The following is a 12,907-nucleotide window of genomic DNA, read 5'->3' as shown; positions in this document are numbered from 1 at the left end:
TCGAGTCTTAGAATATAAAATAAGTACTTGGAGATTACAACTACAAGTATGAAATGTTATTGGCGAACGTCAACTACAAGTAGGAAATATTACTGGTCAACATCAATGATAAATTAAATCATTCTATTTTTAGACAACTTTAGCAAAAAAAAAACATGCATCAAATTGCCTCTTCTACTCTAACTCTAATATTACTCCTTGTTGTAGAACCAATTTTGTAATCAACAAAAAATGCTGATGGGTATGACAACAAATATTGCTATAATGACATCACTCATCTCAAGAATCAATACTTAATGTTCTAATATTACATCTTGTTGTAGAACAAATTCTATACTTAAAAAAACATTGCTACAATGACATCACTCCTCTCAAGACTCAAATAATATTTTTGTTTGAAGGCATGTAAATTATTACAACTTCTTATTACTCATTTATAATGTTGTGAGTACTTTTATAAATGCTACTTATAGGTTCAAATATATAAATCTTTCCAAATTTATATAAAATAAAATTGACGTAAACATTACATCTCCTTTCATGCAAATACTAGTAATAAATCAAGTTTGAAATTCTAATAAATTACATGTTACATATTTAAAACCTACAAATATTAATTATTGCCTTAAACAACCTATCACATTAGAAAGATAAAACAAGTCTGAATGAATTGATAAAGAAGATACTCTTAATTTTAACATTTAAGCATAATATTCTTTAATTATAATATTTACTAGCTTGTTATCATATATTTACTATTAAATCTTCATATTATTCAATTTAAATCTAAGATTATAAATATGATAATAATAATATTATTTTCTTCTTTATATCTAAGTTTAGTATTATTATCTAATTTTATTTATATTTGTCTTTAAATTTTATGTTATTTTATTAAAACTATTTTTCTACCTTATCAAAATATTACTCTTATAAATGTAATATTAAGATTGATATTATTATTTTTTCTCATTTTTAATCATTACATTTTCTTTTTCTTTTTCCTCCTCTTTGCTTTCTTAATTTTGACTTCATATAGTGGATTATATTTTCTTTTATCTTAAATAATAATAATATACTTCTGAAAAATATTAAACCAATTGAAAAAGTTATAAATTACGAGAACGTTTCTTGGGAAAAACAAAATTGAGCATCCATAAATATTTTTCCTGCCTTTTATTTTTCCTACCTTTTGACTTCATATAGTGGATTATATTTTCTTTTATCTTAAATAATAATAATATACTTCTGAAAAATATTAAACCAATTGAAAAAGTTATAAATTACGAGAACGTTTCTTGGGAAAAACAAAATTGAGCATCCATAAATATTTCCACCAAAATCAAATTCAATTTTATTCTCAATTACTATGTAAACAATGCATCTTAAAATTAAAGATGGAGGGGAAGAAGGCCAACGGTAGCGGTTATCATTATTAGTTATATCTGGGGAGCTTGCTTGAATTTTCCCTCAAGGTGGTGGCGGAGGTCTTCTGTGGCATTGCTCTTCCCTACTATTCGGGAAAAGAAGAAAGAAAAATAAAAGAAGTTGTGGCGCTATATATATATATATATATATATATATATTTTCATAAACTTGCGTTGCAGGAAAGATGGCTGATATGACACCCGAGAGGTATGTAATTGCTTTTCGTTTTTCTCAATCCTCCACCTAAATATTCTCTGTATCTTTTATTTTGATTAGTTCAGTTGTGATATATCAAGTTCTGTTGTGGGATAAGTGACATGAATCAAAAGGAATGGCTAGAAAATTTGACTCTTTATGGATTCGTCGTATCAAAATAAAACAGTTTTGAAGAGATAATACTATCATTTTGCCCGTTTGAGTGGTACTGAACTATCCTTGCTTTACCATGGGTAGTTTTTGAAGCATTTCAATCCTTAAGATTGCAGGGTCTTTTCCCTTTGTATTTGCATCGTTTTTCTTCATTTTGTGTTGTGAAGTACTCTGGTGTAATGTTTTTCCCCTTTACATAATATATTTACTTATGATGTTGTTCTTGGTGTTTGTTTGTTTAGTCCAGGTGTTTGTTTTAGTATTGATTTTATTTGCCCCTCAGATAAGACACTGGTCAACTTTTAACAAACAAATTCTAAAGTTCTCCTATGGCCTATGTATGTCCCATGGTCCTTCAAAGAAAAATTGTTGACACCAAAATTGGTACTCCTACAAAAAATTTCACTGGTGAAGATTGTGGTTAGTAATTATGTCATTTTGGTTGTGTTATTGATGCCAGTTAAGTATCTTTCCAGTTAAATTGCCAAGTTGTCGAAGTATTGGTCTACTATTTTCAAGGTTAACAATGATTTTAGGTTGCTCAACAAAGGAGAGATAATGAATTAATGTGTTCAAGCTCTTCGATTACCAGCATCAAAGAAGAATGGAAAAAATATCAGAAGATTTGAACTTGAATGAAAGATTAGTGAGCATCAAAGAGGTTTCTGTAAACACTTGATTCAAGTGATGTACTAGAAGGTAGGGATGAGTTAGAGTGGTAAGCATTTAAGACACATCTTTTTGTTGGTGATGACAAGATAAAAGTGGCCATAGTGGCTAACAAATGCGACTAGCATTAAAGGTATGAGTTAAGTCATTTTGCACTATTCAAATGGCTATGCCAAGGAAAATGTGCGACCAAGGTGGCTGGATTGGTTTAGAAGTACAAGGGAAGGGAGCAATAAAACCATGTTAAAATTTCTTACATTTAAGATGACATTGTGGCCTAAAAACTGCGACTTTAGAGTGGTGAAGGTGGTCAAAATGTGTGACAAAGTAAAAACGTAGGAGCATATCACCTTTTTAAGATGGCATTGCCATTCAAAAGTGGCTATGAAACTGATCGCAATGGATAAAAACATGGGAATCATTAGGTGGTTCAATTCAAATTCTATAGTCGTTATGACTCCCAAGAAGTGTGATGCAATTGGTCATAATGGCTAAAAAGAGTGAACAATTTCATTCAAGTTAAAATCACTATTTTTAAGTGGCGTTGCCACCTTAAAATGGCAATTGAATTGGTAACTAGGGCCAAAATGTGCAAACAACATTGAATACCTCAATGTTAAATTATTTCACACCTTTCAAAGCCGGTTATAAAAATTAAAAAAGTGTGAGATTAGATAATTTTTCCTTCCATGATAGCATGTAATGTCCCCTTTTGGGATTACCCTAGAATCACAAATTCCATTCAAATAAGAGATGCAAGATAGTTAGGGTTATAACTTTACCCTAGAAATTTCTTTTTAACAAAATAAACTTGGATTTAAGTCCTGCAACCATGATAAGCAATATAAAATATATAATTCATAAATCTCAATTATTTCCATTAGGGTTAGTAATCGCACATAAGTATAAACACATATAACTATCATAATACATTAGAGGGGTCTAATCATGATAGAGTTTTGAATGAAGAAGCATGATAGAATCGGCCCGAAGCAATCTTCACACTAAGCCCAAGAGAGGACACTCACCCTCTTGGCTCCAAGTGGTAGGCACATTGGACATCCAACATGGAGTGGTCTACCTAGTGGAATGCTTGTATCTACATGCCCTATCCATGATTCCTTATTTATCCTCTAATGACTGTGAGCTTGAGGATTTCAATAAGACTTTTCCTAACAACCCATCGACATTATGGAGTCCTTTGGGAATCATACAAGGTGCCTCGAGCTTGTCCCTGCCCCTCAAGCCCAAGAGCACAAAATGACACCTGCCATTTGGCCTCCTGGCCTCATTTGGGGCTGCTCTACTTGAATGGAACGTTGTGCTACCTGCATCCCTCATATGTACATTCTGCCCTCCATATTGGGATGGCAGATTGGACGAAAGTTTAAAGGAATCTTTATCATAAATAATTATGCACATATATATATTAACAATAATAGTAGGAATGATAACATTAGAAATGATATATTAAATACTAAGCATTATCATATGATGAGTGAATCAACATGATATACCCAGCACTTTGTAATTAACAAAGCCTGCTGATTACTCATGATATCTCTGCGATGAGATTTCTTTTCTTATTTGATTGTCTTCCTATTGTCTGCTGTTCGATGCTCCTTGGATGATGCCTTTCTACCTCTTAAATATCCCTCAATCTAATTGGAGGGTTGTGACCCTTAGGCGGTTCCCTTTCTCTTGAAAGAATTGTATCTCTTCCACGTGCCTCTTAATTTATTTAATTGCTGTACTCTTTAAAAATTACTGCCTTAACTCAGTTGTTAATTCTTAATTAATTCTTATCATCATCACCATCTTAGGATTGCTGTTTTATCTTAATGCTATCCTTGAACATTTTATTGACTGGTCACTAATCTTCCAAAGTGAATCGCTACCTCATTCCAAGCTGTTGTACTTCTACATGTTAGAGGATGACATGGCATCAAGTAAAAAGGGAATTCAATCAAGTCAAATCTGCCTAGCGTTGAATGAAAGGAGAAATCGGCCTTCAGAAAATTGTGATGCCTTTCGAATAAGACAATTTTCTTATTTAGATTCGGGGGCATGACATAGCAGCACCATTTGTAAAGAGTGATCAAGTGGTTGAGATCATAGATCGAATACTCGCAGAGTACTCGGTGAGTTTTGTTGGGCGAGTATTTACGCCATTGACTCGCAGAAGAAACTCACCGAGTTTTTCACAAAAACTCCGTAATTGTTTGGCAAAAACTCAGTTGGCAAAAACTTGGTTGCATTAAAAAAAGAGGCCCAAACATGTCAAAAAATTATGTAATTTTTTTTTTCAAGTCAGTCTCACTCTCTTCATCAAAATATATACATGAAATATAACATTTAAGTATAGAAAAAGACATATTGGAATGTGACTTATACTTTAAGTTATATTTCATGTATATATTGCATAGACTCAGACTCGGCTCGGACTCGGCAAGGCCGACCCGGACTTGGACTCGAGACTTGGAGTCAGACTCGGCTGGACTCGGGAAAGTGAAAAACTCAAGAAATTTAGAAATTTTTAAAGATTTAAAACTTGTTTCATGCACCCTTTATTGAATACACCTTAAAGACACAATAACATCATCAGACTCGGCTCATTTGATTACATACACAAGTATACATCGATCACATAAGCATAAGTGCAAATTGTAGCTGAAGGAAATAACAAACATAGATATATAAATATTGTCAAATGTATACAATATTACAAAACTCATGGAATAAAAATTCCATGTCATCATATGATCATCATCAAATGTTCCACACAAATACCAAAGGTAAATACAACTATAAGCCTATGGCTCAGAGGAGAGTGCACCCTCTCGCTCCGACCCCCTGCGAAGGCATTTAAGGTAGGTCCTGGATGATTCGACAACCATAGTCGCTCCCCGTGACACCATGCCATGCTCACCAACATCAGGAACATCTTGTGTCACTATCAGTATCTGCCTCTGAATCTCCTGTCTCTGCTCGTGCTCTCTGCTCCTCCTCTGCCATGGCTATAGCCTCAGCCTCTATATCTACCTGGTCGATCCAATCAGTGTCATCATCACTAAAGACAACTGCAGGATCTGTCTCAGTGGCCCACTCTGCTTCAGGATCAACCTCATCTAGAATGATAGGAGAGATGTCAACTAATGCATTCTTTCTCATTCTCAGGCGGAGGTTGTAGTGAACAAAGACGAGATCATTCATCTTCTCCACAGATAATCTATTGCGCCTCTTGGAGTGTATGTGCTCAAACATACTCCAATTGCACTCACAACCAGATGCGTTGCATGGTTGGCTCAAGATGTGAATGGCCAACTTTTGAATATTTGGTGTCATTGGGCCAAAAAAGCTCCACCAATTATCTGAGTTTGAAATGAGAAAAATAAATAAAATCAGTCTCACTCATGAACTCATTTAACAATATACAATAAAACTAAAATTAAGCCTTACAATTTATTTTTACCTGGCATCATAGTTGTCCTACCGTCTTTGGCGATAGGACGAGAGAAGGTCTCCCCTTGTGCATTTGAGAACAACTGTAGCTCTCGAATAAGCTCTATCTGAGTAGTACCAGCAGGTCCCATCTTCTCCATGATCGAGTATAGCTCATTAAGGACCTCCACATCAGCCTTGAAAGAAGGGATAAAATGGAATGTCGGATTCAGATAATAGGTTGCTGGATGGATGGGCCTATGAAGCTGATGATACCATCTCCTATCAATGATCTCCCAAATGGGAACATACTTGCTCTCATCTCCTCCATAGACAGATTTGATGCCCTCCTTTGCCCTATCCATGCCCTCATATATGTAGCCCATTGCGGGTTTTTCTCCATCTACAACTCGCAACAAAACCATCAAGGGCTTAACAAACTACAAAATTGAAAATATTGTGTAATTTAGAAAAATGAGCAAATAAGAGAATATATATAATAAGTTATAAAACAAAAAGTTAAATTGTATAATTTATAAAAAATTTACCTTCACTATCTCATCACAAGGGACCCAAAAGTCTCGCTCATAAAAAATGCAGTTTGCCATATCTTTCCCTGTAGGGGTGGCAACATAGGATGAGGAAGACGACTCCTCACCAACAATCATACGTCTCAAGGCCGACTTAGAGCGAAGCATGGACTGCAATGTGATGAAGTTTGTGGCAAATCTTAAGATTCTTGGATGACCCAACTCCTTCTGCTCTGTGTATTGTCTCATAAGAGCCAACACCCATGAATGATTATATACAAATTTGCACACATTTCTCACCCTTTCTACACATCTCTTGACCCATGGGAGTTTTCCAATATCCTCCAACATGAGGTCAATGCAATGGGCAGCACATGGAGTCCAAACTATAGATGGGTGCCTCTCCATCAATAGTCTACCTGCAACAACATAATTTGTTGCATTGTAATTAATGGAGTTATAAAATAGTAATTAATTTGCAAACAAAATTAGTTTGTAATCAAAAGTTTACCTGCAGCAACATAATTTGCTGCATTGTCAGTCACCACCTGTACCATGTTCTCCTCACCCACCTCATCAATCACCTCCTCTATCTGCTCACATAGGTAGGTGGCATTCTTGCAATGGGCGGAGGCATCAATGGACTTGATGAAAACGGTGCCCCTTGAAATAAAAAAATAAAGCTAGATCAATGATCATTCAATAAACCATTAAATAAAAACTAAAAATTAAAGACTAAATGAAACTAAAATTAATCAATCACTTGCGGAAGAAACAAGAAAATTAAGGAGAGTTCTATTTCTCCTATTCGTCCAACCATCAATCATGATGGTGCAACCTTTAGTGCTCCATTTCTGGCGTTGTTCACCGAATTCCTTCTTCACATCATTCACCAATTGAGACAAAATGGATCCCCTCAAATCACACTCAGTAGGGGCTTTGAACCCCGCCCCGCATATGGTAAGGGCATCAACCATTTCTTGCCAATAAGGAGACCTGTCACAAATAAATTCAATGAGATAAGTTCAGTATGTTCTATGTACTATGTAGTGTGTATGAGAAAAAATAAAATGAAGAGAATCAAAGTATAAAAATTAAAACAATCAAACATACAAGTTATAAAACATTCACCTGGCTGTAAAGAATGGAACACTGCCGTAGACCCAAAACCTGCCAACTGCCATTTTAGCGGCATCATGGACCTCCTTGTTCCAACCCATGCCCTCAAGCCACTGTTGGGACCTAGGAGTAGTGCGAGGCACAAAGAAGGTATCCAACCTATATTTACGAATCCTAGGTCCAATGCTAACACTCCCACTACAACTACTAGTGCTAGGAACATGAGAAGTGGCAGTGGCACTGGCACTTACAGAAGTAGAAGCGGAAGCACCAGCACTAGCAGTAGCAAACTGAGTGGGACGATATGGAGGTAAGGAAGAAGGGCCTCCAACACAACCTAATTGTGTCCCTCTTCCTAAAGTTGCCTCTCTCCCAATGGCCGCTCGATCCTCCTTTTGTTTCTTTTTCCTTTCAATTTCCTCAACCATTACATAACAATCACGTACAGCCTCAGGGAGTGCTTTTAGGCATGGTTTGGCATCATGTCCACGCACACCAGAAATGTGGTATTTCAGTTTATATATACCTCCATGGAATATTGTTTTGCAAAATGTACATTTTGTTTGCCCCTTTCCTTGCCCTAGAAAATCCTCATGATATTTCTAAGCAGGGTCCTTTCTAATGGGGGGTCTAGAAGCTGAAGTAGACATTGTAGGATAGTTTTGTGAAACTTGAAGTTGAGGCAAATAATAAAGTGAAGTTTTCTGCAATAAAACATAATAAATTTACAAACATACAAAAGATTTTGGAAGAAAATGTAAAACTTTCAAAATAAATGAATAGAAAATAGAATTTTTGCATACAAGAAACAATAAAATCTTCAAAAAAACAATCTTACCTTTTACAACAAGCTTGAAATGAGTTGCAAACTCTTCCTATCCAACTCTTGATGCACGAAATCCAAACACAATGCAGCCCCAATGTGATAAATGGAAGAAATCTTGAACTTCCTCCTTGCTGGTTTTTCTTCAATGCACCCTTGTTTTTCTTCACAACTCACTTTTCTCCTTCTATTTTTCCAAATTAATGAAATGAAGTTCACTTTTAGGGTTGGAGGATAAATAACATAAAAAAAAGAAATTAAAAAACTTTAAAAAATGCATTTTTTTCTGCTTTTTTAAAGCCTTGCCGCCGGTCGAGTCCCAGGCACGGGACTCGCCGAGTTTGGCAAGTTTATGCCAAACTTGCCAACTCGGTGAGTCTGGCGAGTTCGCCCCTTGGACTCAGACGAGTCCGAGTCTGAGCTTGCCAGACTCGGGGGGCACGAATCGTACTCGGACTCGTCGAGTTTGGCGAGTCTTGGGCGATTTTCCGATCTCTGATATATTGGCAGGATGTTTGAGAGTGGTTCAGATCTCTAGGAGTTATAATGCAAATTCTAGGTTTTATAAGATCTATATTTTTAGACAGTCAAATTTCAGTAATCAGTAGGCTCCTATTAGCATTCTCTAGCTCTCTCTATCTCACTCACTTTATCTGCCCTAAATTCTAGACCTATCTATCTCCCTATCACTCTTCCTCTATCCCCTTTCTCTACCACTCTCTCCTCTCTCCCCCAAGATCTAGACCTATCTCTCTATCCCCCTCTCTCTCACCCTCAGACCTCGGCGAGGGGTTCTACCCTCAACCTCATTTTGGTGAGGTGGAGAAGCCACATCGGACTCCTAGGACTACACCCTCTAGTTCTATCTCTAACCTAGTTTTCGCTAGAGCTGGGGAGAGGAAGATGTAAAATGTTTTGATGTAGAATTTACTTTTAGTTTTACAAAAACAATTTGCTATTTCATTTTGTTTCAGTCTATCAGCCATTAGCATTCCACAAGAGGATGCCATTTTGTACCCAATTTGCATTTAAATCAATCAAATATATCTAGACTCAGCTTGTTTCTTTTGTGTACTCATTTATTGACTCATTGGATGCATCTCCTCACTGAATTTTGCAAAAAAAAACGCATTTTTAATTAAATTTAAGCAAATTTTTAAGTTGCCGAGTTTTGTCGAGTTTTTGCTGAGATTTTGTTTTTGGTGAGTAGTTCAACAATGGTTGAGATGGCTAAAATGTGTGATAAAGTGACTAAAGTCACTAAGTGATATGATATCATCCAAAATAAAGGGTTTGAATGGAAAAATGACTTGAATTAGGAGAATAGTTAAGGCAAGGAAAGAGCCTATTTTAGATAGTTTTATTGTTTTATTGCCGCTTTGTAATGGATAGAATTTGGAGTTGATTGAAAAGCGTATTTAATGAATTATATTATTTTCTATAAGTAATTTTAGCACATAGAGAAAGGGGGATGTGAAGATTATGTTGTTAAAGGTTTCATTCAAATTTCAAAGTTAGAATTTTGTGTTGTAATCAAGCAAGTTTGGCAAGCCAAATAATAATGAAGATTTCTGCTTAACTTTGGTCTTCACCTACCTTGCAAAGTAGCTTTGTATGCTTTGGAGTTGCTCTTAGTTTCAATCTTGATCTTTGTCAACTATTTTATAAGCATTGTGTGTGTTATTCAAATCAATCGATATGTTGATTTGTATCCATTGATAATTGCTTTAATCATTGGATAATGTTGGTGTTTAAACTCATTTTCTAATTTAGTTGTGAAAGTAGAAAGCCTCTTGGCAACATAAGTACTTTTAATCTTGTGCCCCCACCTCTAAGATCAAAATATAGGTCTAGATTATTTTTTTTAAGCATTTTGTTTACACACGAAACGTTAGAAGATTATTTGTATAGTGTGCATAACTCACAATCTAGTTTACTTGTTTTAGATTTTAATAATAGATCTAATTAGGGACTTCCCCTGCTAATTTGAAGAGAGAATTTGCTCACAAATTGTTCCATTTTGTGTTTTCATGAAAGTGACAAATTATAATGCTAACATTTGGTAACTATGATGGATTATATTTCATAACTGATTGGCCATAGGACTTCACTGTTAAAAGACTCTCCATTGAGATAGTGGTAGATGTATGCAATTATGTAAAGACATGCTTATGCCCTCTATACTCTATCCACAAAATCCTCATGTGATGTGGTGTATACATTGAGATGCATAATGTCAAGGCTATTTATCATAGGGAACATGACCTTTTGGGTTCATTGAACATTTCAAAAGGAGAACAAACCTTTTAGTATCACTAGACATTTCAAAATGGGAACATGGCTATGTATCATGGGGAACATGGCCGCCTTCAAATCTCTTGTTGTGCTCTTGTTTGGTGGCTAAGATAACCAAGAAGTACCCTTTATGGATTATCAAGATGTCTACGATTCAACTGCATTCCATTTGTTTTGTATCAAAACCGTAAGGGTCTTGGGTCTTGTGTAAGCACCCATAATCTTCAGATCAGTGCCTTGTCTTCCAAATTATAGGACTTTTTTTCTATTTCATCCAACATAAAAGAGACCTTAGGGTTAGTTTCCATTTTCAAGTAGTGTCCATTTGTTTTCTTTGTAGGGCAACTGGGCAAGATGTGGATTGCTGTGAGTAGAATCACACAATTTTTTGAAGATTATCCCTATATGCTTGAGCTGATTCATTTGTAACTACTTTTGATTGTTGGACTGGTTAAAGCCAATGGGGGAAGAGAGGAGGGCATTGCCTTCTCCATTGAGAGGGAAGGATGTCCTTCCACTCAGGTCAGCAGGGAAAGGCTATGGATTGAGCACATAGCTTCCAATTTTTTTATCTTCATATATTTCTAATACAGGACAATTAATTGAATTGAATGTGGATTGATGCATGTGCAACATAGCTTCCACTTAGTTAAGTACTTACTTTTCATCGGTTTGTCCAAAGCACCTTACATCCTTTTGGCACTAAAAGAAATTTTACCATTTTTCTGAATGCTAAAGCTAAGATGATGCTATTACTTGTTGTTCAGCCCTTCAAATGAAAGCAGGGAAGAACATGACAGTGTAAAATAAGAGAACGGAAGGTAGAAGAATATATGTGAATTATGTTCCATTTTGAAATTCCATATAATTTTCTGTTTTGGTAGGTTAGGTTTAATAAAATAGAAAAATAATTGCAGATCCTAGCAAGCATACTAATTTTAGGCTTTCTGTTTGTTATGGCATGAATTGAAGCTGTAGTCTATCTACTCAGTTGCCACTAGAATACAATTCTTTCTTGCCCATACTGGATAGATTTCAGGTAATCAGAAGTACTGATTTGATCTTATATTTCATCGTTTCCTGTATAAGAGAACATTACTACTTATGAATCAGTCACTAGTATAATTTTGTTAATCACATTTCTACATGCATATTTTGAACATTGTTTTAGTATTAAAATAAAGAAAATGTATGAAGAATAGTCAACTTCCAGCATGAGTTTTTCTCAGAATTAACCGATATATTAAAATGTTTTTGTAGGTTGATTCTTTTACAAATTTGAAGCAAAACCACTTGTCTGCATCAAGAAAAGATGGTATTTTTAGCAGAATTGCTTCTCATGACAAGAACAAGTACACAATAGCAGATATGCTCTCTTTTCAGAAAGTGATTACTTGGTCTTATGTCATACGTTTATTTCTGGAGTATGATGTAGCATTTGGGTTGATATTGGATTGGATTTTCATTTTTCTCATTTCATTATATTATTGCTTTTTATATGTGGTTTCCAAAATGATCTTTTTTTTCGCATTTTGTGCAGGATTCAATTCAAATGTCCCTCTTGAAAATGAACAGTGACTTAATGTGCCAAGCTGTTGACCTTTTTCAATTAATTTTGAGATTCACTAATGCTGATGGTGTGGGTCAAGTTAGTTCAGAAGAAGAAATCAGCATTGTTACTAAGATCTATGAATATTCCATGAAATGCCCAGAATTAAAAGATGAGCTATTTGTGCAAATAATGAAGCAAACACACAACAATCCAGAAAGGTAATTTTTAGATAAGTATGTTGCCACTACTGGTTGATAGATTATTTGTTTGGATCAATGCAATGTTTACTACAGTATGTTACAAAAATGTCAGTATTATTACTGTTATTGTCTTTAAATTGTTGTATTTCTCTTCTTTTATTTTGTTAATGTTAAATTCATGTTTTTCCCTCAATATATCTTGTTGAATATGTTTTGTTAAAAGAACTAATTAGATTAATTTTCCTAGGAAGTTTGGTTCTGAAGTCTAATTTCATATTTATATTACATAGGTTTTCTGATATACAAGCATAGTATAATTAGCTAAACCTATCTCAAATTTTAATATTGTATAGGATTTGACTTCCTAGAACAAGTGTATTTATTAGACTTACAGAAATATTAGTAGTTTCAGCATAGTTCCACGGAGTCTCCTGATGGGGGTATGGGTGGATGCAGGGATGGGTTTTGGGGACGGGGGACC

At 35.1% G+C, this 12,907-nt stretch overlaps 1 protein-coding gene across 1 annotated transcript in view; it reads left to right on the top strand.

Annotated features, from left to right (window-relative positions):
* Window positions 1–12,220: 12,220 nt before the first annotated feature.
* The window catches only part of LOC131067636 (kinesin-like protein KIN-14I), a 220,913-nt gene continuing 220,226 nt past the window's right edge, over window positions 12,221–12,907 (top strand). The window contains exon 1 of the mRNA XM_058002729.2: window positions 12,221–12,444. Coding sequence (XP_057858712.2) covers window positions 12,227–12,444 — 218 coding nt within the window. The 5' untranslated portion in view covers window positions 12,221–12,226. The remainder of the gene's footprint in view (window positions 12,445–12,907) is intronic.

The sequence above is a fragment of the Cryptomeria japonica genome, chromosome 5 (genome assembly GCF_030272615.1).
Source record: "Cryptomeria japonica chromosome 5, Sugi_1.0, whole genome shotgun sequence".
Taxonomy (NCBI): domain Eukaryota; kingdom Viridiplantae; phylum Streptophyta; class Pinopsida; order Cupressales; family Cupressaceae; genus Cryptomeria; species Cryptomeria japonica.
This window is presented reverse-complemented; position numbering and strand designations above follow the sequence as displayed.